Source organism: Alligator sinensis, unplaced genomic scaffold (assembly GCF_000455745.1).
Source record: "Alligator sinensis unplaced genomic scaffold, ASM45574v1 scaffold663_1, whole genome shotgun sequence".
In the NCBI taxonomy this organism is placed as follows: Eukaryota; Metazoa; Chordata; order Crocodylia; family Alligatoridae; genus Alligator; species Alligator sinensis.
This window is the reverse complement of record NW_005842205.1, coordinates 27,429-49,700: the sequence shown is the minus strand read 5'-3', so window position 1 is coordinate 49,700 and position 22,272 is coordinate 27,429. Positions and strand designations below refer to the sequence as shown.

The 22,272-nt window shown below is 43.3% G+C and overlaps 1 protein-coding gene across 1 annotated transcript in view; it reads left to right on the top strand.

The window, feature by feature from the left end:
• The window catches only part of LOC102386191 (succinyl-CoA:3-ketoacid coenzyme A transferase 1, mitochondrial), a gene marked incomplete at its 3' end in the record, with an annotated part of 94,343 nt that overhangs the window by 45,015 nt on the left and 27,056 nt on the right, over positions 1–22,272 (top strand). The window contains exons 6-7 of the mRNA XM_025207714.1: positions 5,801–5,907; positions 16,113–16,173. Coding sequence (XP_025063499.1) covers positions 5,801–5,907; positions 16,113–16,173 — 168 coding nt within the window. The remainder of the gene's footprint in view (positions 1–5,800; positions 5,908–16,112; positions 16,174–22,272) is intronic.

The window sequence follows — 22,272 nt, the reverse complement described above, 5'->3', positions numbered from 1 at the left end:
AGCCAGGAGGCTACAGACAGCTGCTGCCTCCTGGCCCCAGCGGGTGCAGTGCCGGCACCTGCTGCCTTCTCTGAGCCCGGGGCCGGGGCGGGAGGGCAGCAGCTGTTTGTAGCCTCCTGGCTGCAGCCAGCCCCAGCTCTGGGTAGCTGCCGATAGCCACGGAGCCCGGGCAAAGCAGCGTTGGAATCCGGTGCAGCAGGGCACAGTGGGGGGTGCAGAAATCTGCCTGCTTCCAGGTCCCCACCTCTCTGGCCACACTTCCCCTGCAGGTAGAGGCAGCAACAAGGGGCACAACCCTGTGCTGCTGCCCATGCTGCTCCCGTGCACACAGGGGAAGTGTGGCAGGGCAGCGGGGAGCTTGGAGCAGGCAGCTTTCTGCGCCCCTCTGCTGTGCCCTGACACGCGGGGTTCCAGCACTGCTTTGCAGAAGTGGCGAGGGCAGCACAGCGGGGAGCATTGTTGGTATGTGCTGCCTCCCTGGAGCCTGGGGCAAGGTCTGGGGCTGGGAGGCAGCTGCGGCTGGGGCCAGGGCAAGGTTAGAGAGGCAGCAGATGTTTGCAGCTGGCCCAGGTTCTGGGTAGCTGCTGACAGCCACAGAGCCCGGGCTGGGGGGCAGGGGCTTTCTGTGGGGGGCAAGGGGAACAAGCAGGGCATCCTGACATGTACCCCCTGCCCTCATTTTGTTTTTCTGGTATGCTGGCACTCTGACACCTTCCAAGGTAGGCATTGTGGGGTTTGTCAGCACTCCGGCCAAACCCCCAAACGGAGACCTGGTGGGATTCCACCCATGACTGGGCCACAGGTATAGATGGCTATACCCTGTACAGGAGGGATCAAGTGGACTAAAGGAGCGGGTGTAGCTCTCTATGTCAAGGAGAGCTACGCATCCCTGCAAGCCAGTACTGGCGATTAGGGTGGACGACTGGAGACCCTCTAGGTTAAAATCTGTGGGGAACGCGGCACAGGAAACACAATGGTGGGAGGTCTGTAGTAGACACCAAAGTCAGAAGCTTGACCAGGAGTTCACCAGGGAATTGGCTGAGGCCATATGCTCCCGGTCCACGGTTGTCATGGGAGACTTCAACTACCCAGACATCTCATGGGAGGAGCGCTCGGCCAAATCCGAGCGGTTGCAAAGCTTCCTTTCATGCGTGGATGAGCTCCATCTGACACAAGAAGTCTACGGGCCAATGAGAGGTAAAGCGCTGCTCAGCCTGGTACTGGCAACCTGGGATGACCTAATCAGCCACCTAACGTTTGAAAGGAAACTGGATGACAGCGACCATGAGCGACCACTTTGACACCTTCACCATCCACCATAAAGCTGGCAAGTCAGTCAGCAATGCAGAAGTCCTTGACTTCAGAAAAGCTGACTTTGACAAGCTCAGGAGGCTTGTCGGTGAGGCCCTAGGGACCTCGACCTCAAGGAGAGGGGAGTACAGGAAGAGTGGTTGTTCCTTAAGGGAGCAATCCTAGATGCACAAGTTAAGGCTATTCCATCTCGGAGGAAAGGCAGGAAAAGGGCACAGCAGCCCCCTTGGCTCAGCAAGGAACTAGTGGACCTCCTGCGTCTTAAAAGAAAGACCCACAAAGGATGGAGGACGGGATCCACCTCCAAGGAGGAATATGCAGCACTGGTCTGGACCTGCAGGGAGCAAACCAGGAAAGCCAAGGCTGCGACTGAACTCTGACTGGCCACTAGTATCAAGGATAATAAAAAGTCCTTTTTTAGATAGTGGGGAGCCAGAGGAAAAGCAAGGGAAACATTGGACCCCTGCTAAACCAGATGGGACAGCTGACAACCGATGCCCAGGAAAAACCCAACCTGCTAAATGGGTACTTTGTGTCGGTCTTTCACCAGTCCCATGGGATGCCCCTGCCCGTTATGGGATGGGAAGGCCCAGGTGAGAGAGATTCCTTACCTTCCATCAATGCTGATCTCATGAAGGAACACCTTGACAGCCTGGACACCTTCAAGTCAGCCAGCCCTGACAGTTTACACCCCACGGTACTCAAGGAACTGGCAAGCATCATAGCTCAGTCCCTGGCACGGATCTTCAAGAACTCCTGGCGCTCTGAAGTGCCTGAAGATTGGAAAAAGGCCAGTGCGGTGCCTATCTTCAGAAAAGGGAGGAAAGTGGATCCGGCAAACTACAGGCCCATCAGCCTGACCTCTATCCCCGGGAAAGTCTTAGAAAAGATTATCAAAGAGGCCATTCTTAACAGACTGACCAATGGCAACATCCTGAGGGATAGCCAGCATGGGTTTGTTGTGGGTAGGTCTTGCTTGACCAATCTCATTTCCTTTTATGACTAGGTGACCTATCACCTGGATAAGGGGGAAGAGATTGATGTCGTATATCTTGACTTTAAAAAAGCCTTTGATCTGGTATCCCATGATCACCCCTTGGGAAAACTGGCCAATTGTGGGTCCACCACGATCCGCTGGCTGGGAAATTAGCTCCGTGGTTGGACCCAGAGGGTGGTGGTGGATGGAAGTCAATCGTTGTGGTGCCCTGTGACTAGTGGGGTCCCTCAAGGCTCTGTCTTTGGACCTATTTTGTTCAACATCTTCATTAACGATGTAGACACTGGTATCAGAAGCGGACGGGCCAAGTTTGCCAACGATACCAAACTCTGGGGTAAAGCATCCACATCTGAGAACAGGAGGGTGATCCAGACTGACCTTGATAGGCTCAGGAAATGGGCGGATGAGAACCTGATGGTGTTTAACACCGAAAAATGCAAGGTTCTCCACCTTGGGAGGGAAAACCCGCAGCATCCTTATAGGTTCGGCAGTGCTATGCTGGTTAGCACTGGAGATGAAGGGGACTTGGGGGATCATCGATGACCACAAGATGAACATGAGCCTTCAATGTGATGTTGTGGCTAGTAGAGTGAGCAAAACACTGGCTTGCATCCATAGATGCTTCTCAAGCAAATCCCAGGACATCATTCTCCCCTTGTACTTGGCCTTGGTGAGGCCGCAGCTGGAGTACTGCGTCCAGTTTTGGGCCCTACAATTCAAAAAGGATGTGGAGAAGCTTGAGAGAGTCCAGAGAAGAGCCACGCGCTTGATCAGGGGTCAGGAAAACAGACCTTACGATGACAGGCTGAGAGCTATGGGGCTCTTTAGCCTGGAAAAGTGCAGGCTCAGGGGTGATCTGATGGCCACCTACAAGTTTATCAGGGGTGTTAACCAGGATCTGGGAGAACGTTTGTTCAACAGAGCGCCCCAAGGGATAACGAGGTCGAACGGTTATAAACTCCTGCAAGACCGTTTCTGGCTGGACATAAGGAAGAATTTCTTTACTGTCTGAGCCCTCAAGGTCTGGAATAGCCTGCCACCGGAGGTGGTTCAAGCACCTACATTTAACACCTTCTAGAGAAAATTGGATGCTTATCTTGCTGGGGTCCGATGACCCCAGCTGACTTCTTGCCTTTCGGGGCGGGGGCTGGACTCAATGATCTTCTGAGGTCCCTTCCAGCCCTAGTGTTTATGAAATCTATGAAACATTGCCTACCCCTGGTTTAGACAAACAGTTTCTAGGGATGGCAATTCCACAATTTCTGTAGGTAACCTGTTCCAGTGACTGATCACTTTCATAGTCAGAAAGTTCTTCCTAATCTCCAGCCTAAATTTCCTCTGCTGCAGTTTGAGGTTAGTTCTCTTTGTCCTGTTCCCACAGCCACAAAAAAGGTGATTTCTATCCTCTTTTTTTATTGATTTTTTTTTTTTTTAAATGCAAAACAAAATTGTAATGTGTATATGTATATAAAACCATGCACGTCTTTATCATAAACAATATATCTATCCTTTATAATCACCTTTCCGGTACTTGAAGGCTGTAATCAAATTCTCCTTTAGTCCTTTCTTCTCCAGATTAATATTCCTAGCTCTTTCAATCTTTCCTCATAAATCATTTGTCTGAGGCCTAATCATTTTTGTTCCTGTCCACTGGATTCTTTTCTATCTGCCCGCATCTTTCTTGAATTGTGGTTCCCAAAAGTGAACATAGTGCTTCAAGTGTGGCCTCGCCAGTGGAAGAATCATTTCCCTTTCCCTTAACTGGTTAATACAAACCAGTATGCTGTTAGCATTTTTTTAGTTTTTTGTAATAAGAACTCACTGTTGTCTCATTTAGTTTTATGGTTCTCTGTAACCCCTGGCTCCTTTTCTGCCTAGCCCATCATTCCCCAGTTTGTATTTGTGCATGCAGTTATTCTGTTCCAAACGCAGAGCTTTGCACCCATCATGAAAGGCATGCCTAAAAAAAGAATTGCAGGTGGTAATTTGAATAGCAGCCTGTGGGTTGGGAGCCCTAGTATGAGTATCATTGCTTAATGTAGACAATTGATTAGCATCTCTCTTTCACAAGGTAGGGAACCACTCTTTGACTTAGTTTTGAGTGTGGGATTTTCAGTGTTAGGCAGCTCAAGTTCCTCTCCTTTGTCCAGAATTATGCCATCTTCTGTGGATCACTCATTACAAGTAGTGGGATTCCAATCCAGGATCACTTTAGCCTCCATACCCTTTGTTTAAACTGTTAGGAGCCCAAAGTCTTTCTTCATTATGCAGGGGTATGCCTACATATTATTAAAGACAGTACAAATGCAGGCTTGCTGAGTTGTCTCAACTGTTTTGAATATAATGGCAATGCTTGAGAAACAGTTCAAAACTTTTATCTTTGCATTTTCTTCATGTACACAGGAACACAGTTCAGCCTGGGTAACTTTTGAAATAATCCAAACTTCTAAGGATTTAGCAAGGTCCAGCACCATTTGTTTCTGGGCCTCAGTAATCGACAAATTCAAACAGAAATACTCTGATGCATAAATGCCTAGCCTCTGGTGATTTAATATGATTTCCAGTGAGACTCATTTCTTCTAGCTTCCTAATCTCTTTCCAAGAGTTTTGCCTTGAGCATCATTAAACAATTCTGAAGAGAAAACAGATGTGTTTTATTAAATCTAGAGATAAATTTACCAGAGCTGGACTTTGGTTTCTACCTTTAATGCACCCACAGTGTTCTGCTTTGCTTCAGTTGATTCCACTGTTTGCAGCTTGGCCATAATTCTGAAGAGCTGGTGCCTTGATAAATACAGCTGCGGAAAGTTTCTGCCTACAAGTGTATCACATTTGATGGATCTTTTAAAGTAATTGATTCTTGTTTGTTTCTCAGTTACAAACAGAGCTCTATGAGAAGCAGGAAATACAGGTTCTGAGGACAGCAGCTGAATATAGCCCTGTCTAAAAGTGTCTGCGTGATGGTGGGTTGTCAATATAACCTTCACAAAGAGACTTAAATCATAAGGTTGGAAGGGACTACAGGGGTCATCTGGTACAACCCTCTGCATCAGTGTAGAAATGCTGCTCCTAAAAGGGTACATAGACCTTGCATGGGTCCTCACTCAGTGGGTGAATTTTACCCAGTGTGCACATGCAGTTGGTACATATTATTTCAGCACTAGAGCAGTCTCACTTTGTGTTTGCAGTGGAGTGCTCGATGAACAATACATTCTGAGTTCCAGTAGGTGGTGCAGCAGGAGCAAGTCCTTGATTCTGGTTTTATTTATCTAACCAAGGAAGATATAAACAATTATAAAATCAAATTGTTGCCTCCTTATGCTTCTCTGCCATCATCCACTTGAATTCCAGTCTTTCAGCCAAAAACTCACATAGACACAAAAGAAAATTTAAATTGAATTGCCTGAAAAATAAGTCAGATGCAGTAAGCAGTATCTAATTAGTCTGTCTGATTAAACCTGCATCTTAATAGTGCATTATTTTTCCTTACAGGGGAGAGAATTTGATGGCCGTCATTATATTATGGAGAAGTCAATTACAGGTGATTTTGCACTTGTAAAGGCGTGGAAGGCCGATCGTGCAGGAAACATCATCTTCAGGTATGGCTTTTTTTTTTTTTCACTAAACACCTCCTCTTGTGGTTCGGATCATGAAAGGAAAATGGAATCCTATCTCCTGTTTGATGGCAAAAGAATATTTTACTGGCTTCACTTTTAATCCTGGTTCCTTGCTCTACTGCCAAATTACAATGCTATAAGATGGCAGGCTATAATTGCTTATATTAATGACCCTGGAGAATACAAATGCAGCTGTGAAATAAAAATTGGGGTTAAAAAGGAGGCAGAGCAGATGAAAGCCATTAGTGGTTACAGAGAAATATAATAGCATTCTGGACACACTGCTGTTCTGGGGTTAAGGTCTGATTTCTATTTTTCTGAAGGATAGCATGTTGGGGACATTCACATATGTGGAAATAATAGCCAGCTGCTATTAATGTGCGATGCACATTAAATAGAAGTTTCATTCTGCCCCACACTGAAGACAGTGGTTCAACTTCTGTTGACTTCAGTAGTTTTAGACCAAGCATTTACATTCAGTGAAAACCATCCTTTAATGAAAAGTTCAGAAGTTGGTACAGCAATGAAACTGGCCTGGGTCCCCTTATAAAGCTCTAGAACACAACTTTAGTCACAGTCTGAGACCGGTGCAAAACCTAGCAGGTGCTAAGTTCCTGCTCTGGTTTTCACCAGAGATTTTAGTGGAGAGATTCACTTTAACAGCAGTTTTTTGTTTGTTTGTTTTGCTGCTGTCAGAAGGAAAGGTAAGCGGTGTGGCAGCTAACAGCAATTTATAATAAGAAAGTATCAAACTAAGTGATTCACCTTTTTAAGTATTGAAGGAACTGGGATTTCAGAAAGGGGTGTTGCTCTCCCTAGAGGTTTGTCATAATATTCTTGAGAAAGAAAAGAAGAAAAAGAATCACGTTGTCTGATTGCTGGTATTCAACCTTTCGGTGAAGATGTCTATTTCTGTTTGAAAATGGAATCTTACATGTTCACTTACAAAGAAACACTGGCTTCCTTTTTTGGCTGGTCATTTGTCCCTCTTCAGACCCTGGGATGTAGAAACTGTCATTCTGTTTCACCCACCTGTTTTTGTCCCTATTCTCCCTGACATTTCCATCTCTGTTCTGATCCATATGTGCTTCCTTATACTCATTTTTTCCCTGACATTTTCACCCTTTCTACACAGTCATATACCTGCTGTATTCTCCTTTTCTTTTTCCACATTCTCCCATTGTCTCCTTGTTGATAACCATAGTTTTGCAGGTGTGGCCAGCCTGTGATATGCATGTCAGGGGCAGCACAAACAACCTGTGTGTGTGGCATGTAGTAGATTGAGGAGGGGGGGAGGGAGCACAGTGGAAGATAGGGCAGGAAGCAGAAAGAGCAGCAGACTAGGCAGGAAGCACAGGGCTAAGAGCAGAAAGGAGAGAAGCAAATTTGGGTAGGGAGCACATAGTGCAGAGAGTAGAGAGCAGAGTAACAGATCAGGGAGGAGAAGGACACTCAGGGAGGTTCTGGGGCTAATTTGTGGCACACTGGCCAAAAAGGTTGGCCCCCACTTTTCTGGTGCATCACCCTCTGCCTCTCTTCTTCCCTCTCACTTTCACTCAGCTTCCTTCTTCTACCCCCATATTCCTGAGGTCTCATGAATACTAGGAATGCTTCACTTGAGTGGAAGTCAGTTAAGCATCCAGTTAGTGAATTTACCAAATGAAGTAACTTAATTCAGAGCTAATGGCGAGCTCTCCTTTATGGAAGACATGGTCACCAATGCATAAGGACATATAGCAATTGTACCATAGGTAGGCTGTTTAATAAATGTGTATAGCCCATTGGAAAAGTAGAGAGAGGAAATCATGATAGACTTTGAGACAGTGGAACTTGCCAGCTGGACAGTCCTACTAGATAACCTACTTTTTATCATTTTGCAGTATTCTGATGTGACCAACTGAGCTGAAGTCTTCCTGGTACTGCCCATGACTTGAACTATAGGAGTTGTTTTCTTGTCATGTTTTACCATGTTTTGGTGGGGGGGTGGCATATGTAGTGTATATCCTAAGTCTTTGCCACCTTTTTGCAGTAGCTGGAATGAAGCAATCCGGCAAGGCTCTTAGTTACTTTCCTACTAAATGGGCTTAAGGTATATGTCTTCAATGTTTAAGAACAGAAGGAACCAATGTGGTCTTCTAGCCTCATCTATACACAGGCCATTATATTTCACTGATAGATTCTAGCTGAGAAGTGTATGATTGAACTGCAACAGGTCTTTCAGAAGCACAGAATTTATTGGATAAAGCTTATTTCTGTGCCCTGCCAAATTTTTGTTTGATATGGACCTCTATAGCTGCATTATCTCCAAATAAATTTATACTGACCCCTGGACAAACAACCTAACAAGAGGGCTGTTCTAATAGCTGTCACTCTCAAGGAAAGTGCACTTAACCAAGGTAACGTAACCAAAATATTTTGATACCTTTAAAGAGAACCAAAAACCCATTCCTTAGTTCGGGGTCACTCATACTGTTACAGGGAGATTTAAATTACCTTTCCTGAGCCAGCTATGATAAGTGCCTGCATAAGATGATTTCGCCTTAGAACTAGGCTCCACTGTTTGGGTGAGCAACTTCAGTGGAATTCAACAGGAGCTCTACTGTTGCAAGTAGGGCTGTGTGAAATTTTGCCACCAGTTTTGTTTCGACACTGTTTCGACCTGTTTCAAGGTCGAAACAGCAAAATCGAAATGAAACGGATATGGTCAAAACAGCTTCGAAACAAATTGAGGCAAGTCAAAACGTTTCGCCATTTTGACACTGTTTCAATGTTTCGCCCATAGGCTATAATGGGGAAGGTCAAAACAGCCTATAACTTTGTCATTTCTGGCCAGATTTGGATGAAACTTGCAGGACTGATAGCCCCATTCTAAGGGCATAAAGCATGCTAAGTTTCAAGAAGATAAATGCAGGAGGTTTGGAGAAACTGCACCCCAAGGTATTGAGAGCCAAACTTGTGTCATGTATATGTGTTAAGCCACATCATGGTCAAAACTACAGGAATTCTAGTCCCTACTGAGGCCACAAAGCCTGCCATGTTTCAAGGAGATAGGTGTGGGGGGGTTGGAAAAACTGCACCCCAAAAGTCTGAAGGCAAAACTCATGTCACATGTATGTGTTAAGCCACAGCAGGGTCAAAGCTTCAGGCATGCTAGACCCTGCTGAGGCCATGAAGTCTGCCAGGTTTCAAGGAGATAAGTACTGGGGTTTGGGGGAAACTGCATCTCAAGCTGCAGACAAAAAACTTGTGACATGGGTGACACTGTGTGTTAAGGCACAGCAGGGTGAAAACTGCAGGGATAGTAGCCCCTGCTGCGGCCATGAAGCCTGCCAGCTGTTGAGGAGATTGGTGCAGGGGTTCTGGGTTCTGGGGCCCTGCACGTCTGGCTGCTGACAGATAAAACTCGTGACATGGGTGCTTGTGCAACTGTGTCTGTCTTGGGGCACAGGGGAGGTGAAACTACTGCAGGCCTGGCGGCCACTAAGCACTGCCAGCTGTCAAGGAGATAGGTGCAGGGGGGTTCTGGGCCCTGCATCCCTAGCTGCTGACAGGCAAAACTCATGACATGGGTGCTTGTGCAACTACTCCCTCTCATCAGGCAGCAGGACTGAAGATCCCCCATCACTTGTCACCAAGACCTGAGGGTAACAATTGACCACAGTATGAACAGGAGCCGGCAGTGCAATGCTGTAGCCAGCAGGGCCAACAATACACTGGCATGCATCAATTGATGCATCTCCAGCAAAACCATTGCAAAGAAGTGATTCTCCTGCTCTATTCGGCTCTTCTCAGCACTGGTGAGACCGCAGCTGGAGTCCTGCATCCAGTTCTGGGCTCCGCACCCAGTCCCTGCTCAGAAAAATGGAGGCGAAGAAATTGTTAAATAGGTTAGCTTTGCTGTCTGGTGCGATGACCAGATTTCCTGGCGTGTCCTGCAGAGGTCCCATGTTACCCGGTACCTTCTTTTTACCTCCTATGTATTTAAAAAAGGACTTCTTGTTGTCCTTGATCTGGGTACCTAGTCCCAGTTCCATCTCCGCTTTGGCCTTCCTGACCGCCCCCCTACAGCCCCAAGCAACCGAGGTATAGTTCTCCCTGGTGATGGGCCCACCCTTCCATTGGGTGTATGCCACCTTTTTAGCTAGGAGATGTTTCCGTATGCTTTTGGTGAGCCATGGGGGCTTTTGCGCCCTCTTGCCCCCTTTGATCTGTGTTGAGATTACATCCCTTTGGGCTTGGAGTATCATCTCCTTAAGGAACAACCACTCTTCCTGGACACCCGACTTCCCTCCCTTCTGGGAACTCAGTGCCTCCCTGACTATTCTCCTTACCTCATTGAAATCTGCCCTCTTGAAGTCCAGGGCTGTTGCCTTGCTGCAGGCCTTTGCCACCTTGCGCTAGATGGTGAATTCCAGCAGGTAATGATCACTGTCGCCCAGGTGGTCGAGCACCCGCAGACCCCTCACCAGATCGTCACCCGTGGCCCAGGACCAGATCCAACAAGGCGTCTCCCCTGGTGGGGCTGTGCATCTCTTGGGTTAGATGGAGGTCCTGTATCTCGGCTAGGAACCTACATGAGTAGTCAGACCTGGCTGACTGCTCTTCCCAGCAGATGTCCACAAATTTCAGGTCACTCATGATGACCATGATGTCAGCAGCTTGAGATGCATTTCCCTCCAAGCCCCCACACCTATCACCTTGAAATTTGGCAGGCTTTGTGGCCTCAGCAGAGGCTATCACCCCTGCAGTTTTGACCCCACTGTGTCCTAACACGTACATGTTACACAAGTTTTGCTTTCATGAATTTGGGGTGCAGTTTCTTTGAACCCCCTGCACCTATCACCTTGAAATTTGGCAGGCTTTGTGGCCTCAGCAGAGGCTATCACCCCTGCAGTTTTGACCCCACTGTGTCCTAACACGTACATGTTACACAAGTTTTGCTTTCATGAATTTGGGGTGCAGTTTCTTTGAACCCCCTGCACCTATCACCTTGAAACATGACAGGCTTCATGGCCTCAGCAGGAGCTACCACACCTGCAGTTTTGTCCCCACTGTGGCTTAACACATACACGTGACATGAGTTTTGCTCTCAAGATTTTGGGGTGCAGTTTCTCCGAACTCCCTGCACCTGTCTTCTTGAAGCTTTGCATGCATCATACCCTCAGAAACCGCTACAATTTCTGCAAGTTTCATCCAAATCTGGCTCAAAATGACAAAGTTATAGCCTGTTTCGACCTTCCCCATTATATCCTATGGGCGAAACAGGGTCGAAACGGCAAACCATTTTGATGAAACGAAATAGCCGTTTCAACTCGAAACAGAAGTTGAAACAAAACACTGGTTTGTCAAAACGCTGGTTGAAACAAAATGCTTCCGTTTTGCACAGCGCTAGTTGTAAGTTCATTAGCAGGTCTAGATTAGATGGAGTATCCACCATCTCTTTAGCCAGTACCACTCAGTACTGGTGCTCTTCTGGACTCCACCTGTAGTAATTCTGCAAGCAGGGTTGTGATGTCTTTGCATCAGCACAAATGCCTTTTGCGTTGGACTGGAAGGGACCTTCTGGTGTTATGAAGTCCTGCCTCCTGCTGCTGCAGGCCCTTCTCATATAAGCCTGTCTGTAAACCAATCAAAATCAACAGTAGGTTTGTCACTTGTGAATTTTAGCCCATTGTGTGGTGTATTCCTGAACGTGAATGTTAGTGTGTACATACTGGATGTAGCTTGGCTGGCACTACTCTAGTCCGCAAGTGTCTCATTTCAGCCACCTTCAAGGTGAACATTGTTGGAATGGCTTGAGTTTGGTTTGGATTCCTAAATGAATAGATTTAGTGTTGATTTAAGCTGGCAGGAGTTGCCTACAGATTACTCATTACCCAGACTGCCTCATCAGTGATGCACTACTTTGGACAATTTACAGTATATTTATACATACTAGATATTATGAGCTATAAATTAAGGAAAAGGAAGGAAGATGCTTTCACTACTAATATCCTTCAGAAAGTGGAGCTTTTATATTTTTCTCAGCATAAGGATGCTGGAAGTTCAGCAATTAAGGTATGCCTACACACTAGCCATAGGAGTAAATGCAGAGTACTGTAGAGATACCCTGGATAGTTTGGGTACCAGTAACATTCTAGTCACAGCAGCACTGAGCTCAGTATAGGTTGTTATATCTTGTGAAGTGACAAGGAAAGTTAACCTGTGCTGAAAGCTGTGCTGCTACAGCTATATTGCTAGCAGCATCTGAGGTAATGAGAAAATCATGGTGCCATGCTGCAAGTCACATTTATGACTGCAGTGTAAACATAACCATAACAGCAACCTCTGAAGAATGCTGCTTTTAGGTCCTTCAACTTCAGAAAATGTTTATGCTCATAACTAAAGAGCCCAGAGGAGCAGCAAGTCTCCCACTAAAGAGATGCATATGAACTTCAATTGCAAAAAGTGTTTGTGGAGAAAGCCTGTTGATGTTACCATTTATTTATTTTTAAAAGCACACTTGTACTCAAGCATGCTTGTAAATGTCACTTACAGGGCATGCATATTCAGTTGCAATAAATGCACTTACAAGTGATGTACCAGCTGGGGATATGAAAGTAATATAATCAAGGCCTCAATGAACACACAACTATTTGATAATTTTTTAACATACCATCTAATAATTTTAGTATTTATTCCCTGTTGATAGTTTGTTTTTAGAGTTTTTTTAGATGACATGTTTTAATGGGATTGCTTTTTATTATCTATGGTAAAGCTCAAAAATTAAGTGTGCATTTAGCACGAAAATGTTTTCCCTGTCTTACTTGATTTTTTTAATTCTGGCTAGTTTTAGGGATATATTTTCCTCTCACCGTGATTAGTAATTTATGTTCTTGTAGTCGTGTACCGAGAGAGGAATTTTTACTTAAATCCTTTTCTGTGCACGCTCTCTCTTATATTTTTTTAAAAACAAACAAAAAAACCCAAGAGTCCCAGGGGAGACTAAAAGAAAAATGTGTTATTTCCTCCTTTAGACTCCCCTGGAGGTCTTATATTTTCTACTTACTATGAATAAAACAGTTTCCACACCTCCACATAAGTTTTCAGATGTTTTTATCCCATTGTTTTCCTGCATTAGAAACTAGCATGAAAGTGCTCAGTGCTTGGCACTTGCCAAAACATGGAAACCAGGAGGTGGCAGTGTTGGCCCAAAGCTCCTCATGGTGAAAAAGCTAGTGATGTGCATTGGACAACGCTTGTGGGAGGATAAGAAGATATAAGCTGGGAAGTAAGGATACCCAGAAAGTAACTCAATTTTGTAAAAACAAAACAAACAACAAAAGAAAAAAACCTGTAAGTCTTTAATTTCTTTGCTGTGCCACAGAATGTATTCTGTTCATAGACCTCTAGAAAGCCTTGTGGGGCCATCTTAGTTGAATTAGGAATTTCTAACAAACTAATTGAACTCAATAAAGTTTGTATGTATGAGTCAAGAAACAAATCCGAAACAGTGAAAGAAAATCAGACTTCTTCTCAATTAGAACTGGATTTAGACAGGGAGTTGGTCTGTCTGCTGCTATTCAACCTGGCACTGGAAAAAGTAATCAGGAGCATATATGAGGGGAGGAGTTCCCTGAACAGAGAACATAAAGTCCTTACACATGCTGATGATAGACCTCTCATAAGTAAAAATATGAATGATGTAGAAGCTCTGCATACTCAACTAACAAATGTAGCAAAGAGAATTGGACAACAAGTGAACATGGATAAAACAGTGTTTGCTGGTAAATAGGACAGCAGTAAACTAGGGACCTCATGTAAAAATAAATGACATGCATTTTAAACAAGTGACCCACTTCCAATATTTAGGTTCTATCATAGCACATGACGGTAAAATAAAGAAATTAAAGGAAGAATAGAAGCAGGAAGTAGAGCCTATTTTGCATTGCACAAGCTCCTGTCAAGCTTATCCCAAAGAAAATTAAATTTCAAGTCCATAGTCAATCTATGTATAAACTACGGCAGTCAGACCTGGGTTCTCTCAAAAGCAAGCAAAATAATACTAGATTGTTTTGAAAGAAAGATTTTACAGAAAATCTTTGGTGCACAGTATGATCGCATAACAGAAGAATGGCATACAAGCCCCAATAATGAGTTATATCAATTGTGCAGACACCGAACCCTGATGCAGGAAATTAGAGCATGACTATAGTGTCTGGGCTATGTCAAAAGACTTGAAGCCATCTAGACACCAAAGAAAGGGCTCCTTGTGGTGCTGGAAGGGAGACAGCCTCCTGGACAGCCAAGACGAAGATGGCTAGATGATGTAATGTCAGACCTACAAAATTAAATGTGGATGACAGGAGGATGTTGACATGCAACAGATAGGAATGGATGAAGTGGAGGCAGCCAAGGACTTCTAGGGCCTTTAGTATTATGTTGCTCTGCCTGACTTTAGAGGTGGGACTTGAACCTCAGGCCCCCCACACTTCTGGCAAGTGGTCTAAATTGCAAGGCTCTAATCAGCAGGGATCCTGGTTTTCTCTGATTTAAAAAAATCCCCAATTTTTGGTTAAAAAAAGTAACCCCAGTTTCACTAATATATATTAGTGGTGTTTCATTTAAATCACTGAAAAATGTGGAATTGGAGTTACTTTTTAAATCAAAAATTGGGGATTTTTTTAAATCGAAGAAAACCAGGATCCCCGCTAATTGGTCTCTTTTCATGGGGTCGTAGGAAAATGTACATGAGATGCCTTCCAGGAAAAGATCTAGAGGGGACCTCATGAGGTCATTTAGCCCAGATCCCTGCTGAAGGAATGATTGTCCCATTGTAAAGACTTTACTTGGGGAGAAGGAACGGTTTATAAACCAGCCCAGCCAAGTGTCCATCTAATTTGCTCTTGAAAATTTCCAGGGATGGAGAGTCCATAACGTCTCTAGGTAGCCTGTTCCAATGCTTAACAATCCTCATAGTTAGTAAGTTCCTCCTAATTTCCAATCTAAATTTCCTTTGCTGAAACTTGAGACTGTTGCTCCTTGTCCTGTCCCCTGTGGCCATGGAAAAGACTCTTACCTCTGTCTTCTCTATAATTGCCTTTCAGGCATTTGAAGATGGTTATCAGATAAGCCATGTTTATCAGACCTCTAATAATGTCCGTCATTTTTCACTGGACTCTTTCCAGCTCTCTGTGGGAGCTGTTCTACTTTTGTATGAATAATTAATAATCATTGGGCAAGAGACAGTCTGTCTCTCTCTCTCTCTCTCTCGCACCCCCCCTCCTCCCCCCCAGTTTTAACTTAATTTTTATTGGACCCTTCTTGATGAAATTGTCATCAGAACTGATGTTTATTCAGAATGTTTTGCTTTTAACAAAAAGAAAGAGTTGAAGAAATGCTGACCAGCTCTAATAGAAAGTAGCACTTACTTATCATATTATGAACCTAAATTCTGTAAAGAAATAGTTTGGTTTTTTTTAAATGTAGTGTTTTAGGTGTAAGGACTGAAATTGGTCACATGACATTTTGTTTCCTTTAAGTTCTGGGTTCAAAGCTTGACTTGTCAGATATGAATGGATTGTTGATTCATTTTACTCCCTAGACAGCATTTTTCCATGTGACAAGTTGGTACATAAGAACATTTGGAACACGTAGCACCCATTTGGATAGAGCCTGCCAGAACTGTCATAGAAGAGATGTTGTTAGTAAAGAAGAATGCATTTATGCTAGCACTCACCATTTTTTCCCATGGTGAGTGCTAGCATAAATGTTGCATGCCACATTAAAGGTATGTATGAGATATAGTTTACACAGTTCATGGTGGATCTCTGTGCAGCAATGAATGTACATTTGGAATAATGCAACATGTATTGGAGTAATAGGAAAGAATGAGTGCTGTTGCTGCTGCTACTGGCTTTGAATAGCTTAATAAATGAATTTAGCAGTAAATATTTGGTTGCAAACACTAGCACATATTTTTAAAAAGCATGCGAAGTGTCCCATAATACTGTTCGTTCTCTCTCTCTCTCTCTCTCTCTCTCTCTCTCTCTCAGCCACTTTATCCATATAAGGGTCTGACAAAAAATACTATACCATTTATTTTACAGGCAAATGTAAGTGTAGGTTAGTTTGGAGTGCCATATACTCATATTTTTACTTCTACTGGCAATTTAATGTTTATATTTTTCCTTCTTTTCCAATGACAGGAAGACTGCAAGAAACTTCAACCAACCAATGTGCAAAGCTGCCAGGAAAACTGTGGTAGAGGTAAGAAAGAAAGAAAATGGTGTAACTGTTGCTTGTCCTCATTGTAAAGTCCTTTACAATGTTAAATAATTTCAAAGTTAAATTAATACTTCATGAAACAATTAGCCAAGAAAGGATTTGTTGTCACATTGTAACTACTGTACTGCTGTGTAAACTTTAGAATGTGCCTTATTGATTTCTATGTTCTCTGTGGGACACACTTTTTTAGTAGCTGTATAATGTACATGCCTCACTGCAGGTCAGGATCCACTGAAAGTTAAAGCATCCAAACTCGAATGGGAGATAAGAAAGCAGTGGCAGTGTATCAGTGATGCTGGATCCTGATATTGAACGTAGCACTATCTGTTTGGTCCTCCATTGGTGGCAAAAGGAAATCCTAATGAACAGATGGTAATGCAGGATCTCAGTCTACCTAGTAAACTCCTGCAGTCACCTGAAAAACCTGGGTACTGGTGATAGGATGTGCCCCTACAGTAAGCCCTTTGTCATCCACTTTACTGAACCATATAAACTGCAACAAGTTGTGTTCGCTCCCCATCTTTCAACAACAGTTTAATTGTGGATGCCATAGGGCAGACCCTTCATGTTTTAAGATTTCATTCTTTTTATAAAATAAAATGCACAATACTTGTTAGTATTATATATGGTACTATACTACCATTATATATTAGAGCTATACAACACATTTGACAAAATGCATTTACAGATTTCTTTTGTGGTAGATGTGTCTTCCTGTTTAGGTTGCTAATTTTCAAATTTAATCAACTTGCTATGAGATCTCCATTGCTGATATGGAATAGGGAGGTCCAGATATTTCTTATTAAAAAGATTAATGTAATGTATGCTCCACAAAATACCATAAACCAGTGAGTAAAGTTTAATTAGAGAATAATAGCACATGTCCTTTTAATTCACATTGCCTTAGAAGAATGTGAGTGAAAAAGGGAAGAGTTTACATTTGCAGTTACCAGTATTCTAGGTTGAACCACATAAATGAACAGGTTGCTGCTCAGCACAGCAGTGTCCAGAAGATGGTCAGACTTCTCTTTTACTCCTTTGAAGGCTTCCTCTGTTCAATTAAATTTCACTAAGTTTTGAAAGTAACAGGGAAACTGTTCTTGAGCACTCTTGGCGGGTTCTAAGTAGAATCTTGACTTCACTTTCTTCGCAAGCATTTTATGCTGGCGAACTTTATATGAATCATAAAATCCAATCCAAGTCCCTACATCAGATTGATGCTTTTTTTTTTTCTCCAAAAATATCCAGCGAAAGAGATTCCATGACTTCCCCAAGCAGCTTGTTTTAATGTTCAACTGTTCTGACAATAAGGACATTAAAAAAAAAAACTAAATATGCTTTGCTGCCATTGAACCCGTTGCTTCATGCCCTGCCCTCTCTAACAAGGGAGAACAATTGTTATGGCAGACTCTCAGATATTTGAAAATTGCTACTATGTCTCTCTCTTAATCTTTTTTCCAAACTAGATATATCTAGTTGTCTTAATAACTCATCATACAGCTTGCATTTCAGCTGCTGTATCCTCCTTGCTACTCACCTGTAGATTGTCTCTGATTTCTCTACATCCTCCCTAAAATGCAGAGCCCAGAACAAGACACAGTACTCCAGCTTGGGCCTAACCAATGCCAAGTCGAGTGATATTATCACCTTCTGTATCTTATATACAGGGCTTCTGCTAATGCAGCTCAAAATTTCATTTCCTTTTTTTTGTATCTGCACCACAATTATACTGCCAAGGGAGGTAATAAATATAGAACCTTACATTTGTCTTTGCTGAATTTCCTTTTGTTGTCTCTAGCCCAGGTCTCTAATTTATCAAGGTCCTTTTGCGTTCCACTCCTATCCTCCAAAGTGTTTACAGCCCCTGCCAGTTTGTCACTTGCAAACTTGGTCAGAATGCCCTCTCTCCCTGCTTCCAGGTCATTACTGTATTTATTCAAATCCAGGATGACTTCACATTTAAGATGACCCCTGCAATAATTAGATTGTATGCACAGAGAATTATACATTTGCTGTAATTTTCCTTGTGTATAATCTAATTAGTAAAAGTTCATTTTAGATTTCTCTCCCCCCTCTTCTGCCCCCAACAGCTGTGGAAGGGAAAGGGGCCAAACCCCTGCCTTTGTCTTCCTGCCCTTTGCCCTCCCTGCCCGCTTCCCCCTCTCTCCAATTTTGTTTTGGTTCCAGTAAATACGGTAATTAGAATGTTCAGTAGCGCTGGATGGAAGACGGACCCCTGTGGAGCCCCACTTGAAACCTCCGATGTCTCTGATGTCCAAAATGTTTTGTCCACTGCCGCCACCTTGTCCACCAAACTGGTTACCTGTCGAAGAAGGAAACTGAGTTTGGCATGATTTCTTTCTAACAAGTCCTTGCTGACTGCTAGTGGTCACCCTTTCTTCCTCCAGGTATTTACAACTTGATTGTGTTCTAATTTGTACTAGTAGCTTCCCAGATATTGAAACGAAACTTGACTGGTCAGTAATTCCTAGTGCTTTGGGCACTGGTCTTCTCTTCTAGGTCTGTTTATGCACTTTATGTTAAATGGGTTTTGGAAACAGTACAGCAACAGTCCTGGTAGCAATGATTAGAACCCAGGTCTTCTCCCTTCCAACTGAGTGCTCTAAACACTAGATAACTAGTCAGTCTCTCTCTTGCCCTCTCTTTCTGGCTCAGAGATCATTGGAAGTCATTTTCGCACAGTGACACAGCCTCATCAGGGGTCAAGAGTACTCTACCCTATAGCCAAGTGGTTATGGGACTTGCCTGTGATGTGGGAGATGTGGGCTCGAATCTCTCAGAGAGGTGATGAAGTTGAAATGTGTTCTCTGCTTCTTGGGTGAGTGCTTCAACCACTAGGCTGTTCTGCACAAGGTGGCCAGAGGAGCCATCTCCTGCTGTGTTTTGAAAGAAGGCACCAACTGCAGCCGAATTCTGTGAGGGCCCAGTTCTGTTAATGTGTATTAGATGAGCACCAAGAATGCTTCCCAAGTCAACCTCCTAAGGGCAAACCATGGGCAGAGATGAGGCTTTTATCTCTGTATAGATAAGAGCCTTAACCATCAGCTAGGCATTGGGCTGCTCAGCCTTCTCAAGACAGGCATATGCAGAGAGGTACTATTATTCCCTTTCACACACAACTTTTAAAGCCAAATGGGGAGATGCCTGTGGAGTTCAGTCCCCAGTGTAGGGCATCGAATTATGTTGTAGGCAGGAAGGGGAGTTGGATCACCAAGTCACTTTTAGGCCCCTATGTCCTTTTTCCTCCCTTAAATATCCAGATATATACTTCCAGAAGCTACGTATGTGACCCAGAGTGATGCTGGTAACTGTGACAAATATGTTGCATGGCTCTGTATTTTTGGATTCTTTTTTGAGTCACTGGGATTTTTTTGTTAATACGAACTGTATACATTTGTATAGTTTTATACAGATCATGATATGTGATACAGTAAGCATTTTATTTTATTTTTTCCTTTCACTCTTTATTTTTATATAGCTTCCTTTTATCCAGTTGGGGAAAAATCTCTTTAACAAAGTGCAATTTGCATCCATTGAGTTTAAAACTGTACTAGGATAATAGTCTAACCTCCATTATATGACAGGCCACTGAATTTCACTGTATTACCTCTTTATTGAGACCAAATATCCCATGCTTGATTAAAATGTAGTTTAGAATGTTGTCTGTTCCATGATGGTATTTGAGCATGGTTCTCAGTAATGGATCTATGACAGATCCCTTTGAGGTTAAGATGGGAGTTAAGGAAGGCTCCAACATTCTTCTTGGTATGCCTTACCACGAAGCTACATCTGACCACCAACAAGCTTCCATTCAGAGTGGAGCTAAACTTTCAAATTAATGGTAAGCTGTTTAATTTTAGCTGACTTCAAACCAGAACCAAAACCACCCCAACCTCAATCATCAAGCTCCAGTACACTGATGATGCTGTAGTGTGTGCTCACTTAGATGTAGACTTTCAAGCAGTTGTCAATGTCTTTACCAAGGCATACAAGAACATGGGACTGATGCTTAACATTCAGAGGACTAAGGTCCTCCATTAATAAGTTCTCAATGAGCAGTCCCTGGCTCCAGTAATTTAGATTCACAGTGAGACTCTGGCATACGTTGAGTATTTCCTGTTCTTCAGAAGCCATCTCTTGCAGAATGCTGACATCGCCTCAAATATGTAAGTGCAGCCTTTGGACACCTGAGGAGATGTTGACAATTGCAACTCAGAGCTGAGACCAAGCTCATGGTTTATCAAGCAGTTGTGATTCCCACCTTACTGTATTTAGCTGAGCCATGGACAACATAGAGGAGACACCTCAAGTTGTTAGACAAAAGTACCATCAGCGCTGCCTGTGGAAGATCCTTTGAATGCAGCAGGAAGACAGATGCACCAATATTGGTGTCCTCTTGCAAGCAAACACGATGAGCATTGAGGCAATGATCATTCAACATCAACTTTGCTGAGCTGGCCACATCATCCAAATGTCCAACTCCAGGCTCCTGAAACAAGTTTTATTCTCCCAGCTCAGTCAAGATGTATGCTCAAGGGGAGGGCAGAGAAAGTCCTTCAAGGACATCCTCAAAGCCAACTTAAAAGGCATCATTGACATCAACTTGTGGGACACTATTGCCCAGGACTGCCCCAAATGGAGGGAGAGTCTGCTGCAAGGATCATAGCACTTTGAAACCTTACAATGACAATAGGAGATGGAAAAGCAGGAGCAGCAGAAACACCGTGTTGCTGATCGAATCAAGAATCCAGAGCCACCCAGCCCACATGGAAACTTGTGCCTGAGTTGTAGCAAAGCCTGTCGATCCCGGTTCAGCCTCGTCAGTCATCTTCAGACTCATGTATCAGACAGTTGTGGAAGATTGCCATCCTTGACTGTGAGGAACTGCCAAAGATAAAGAAGAATTTTGGCTATAGAATGTCTTCCAGGGGGGCATCCAATCTTGATATGTGATCGGGAAGTCCAATGCTTCCCTTGGTAGCATGTTCCAGTTGTTAATCATCTTCACTTTGTGCGACTGTTTCCAATTTGAATTTGTTTGGCTTCAAGTTCCAGTCATAGGCTCTTGTTACATACTTCTCTGATAAGTTAATCAGTCCTTTTATAACTGGTATTTTCTCCTTACGTAGCTACTTGTTCACCATAATCAAACCACTTCTCAGTCTTCTTGTGGATATGGTAAACAGCTATTTGTGTCTCTGCAAAAAGAATTTTCTCCTGTACTTGAATCATAGTCTCAGTTTTTTTCAGTATCCTTTTTTAACTATGGTAGCATAATGGTAGATTAAATTCTGGTGTTGGCTTTACTAATGCCATAGACAGCAGTAAATCCTCTCTTCTTGTATTCCATAGATCTTTTTTTAATCCAAGGCCTGCATTGGTTCTTTTTTGCTACAAAATCAGACTGTGAGCTCACTTTTTAGAAGCATAGCTTCAGAGATTCAGTTCCCATTCAGTAGGTCTGCCCTTCATTCCTTATATCTGAATATTACAGCTTTGCAATTAGACTCTATTAAAATTCATTTTGTTAGAGTGGGCCCATGTTAGCAAGAAATAAAGATTGTTGTTTACAACTGCTGACTCCTTCTCATTATTTACTGTTGTCTGTGTATCATCCTAAGGTTTATCAACACTAATATTATATTTACTTTCTGATCACTGAGGAAAATGTAGAACAGAGTTGGTCCCTGTGTGACTGGGTTTATATATTTTTGTGCTTTGAGAGAATAATAAATATTAAGGGACTACTAGAAGAAATGTTCTCTGGATACTTCTTCTCTACCCCTAAGTCGGAAGTGGGAATCAATTGCATATGAAAAACCTTTCTTTGAAAGATTTCCAGATGAGTTTTGAAGACTTGAAAAAGTTTACATGTCTGTTTGTGAGCAGAATTTATGGCTTAATATGTTAGTCCTGATCCTGTTCAGTTGAAGAGAGTGGGACTTTCTCAAGTAGAGTGGGAGTGGGTCCTTAAGAGAATTTAGCAGTAGTCAAGGGAAACTGCTAGCTCTGAACTGCTGCTGAGCTGCAAAGAATGGAACTGTTTAGTCTCAGAAAGGA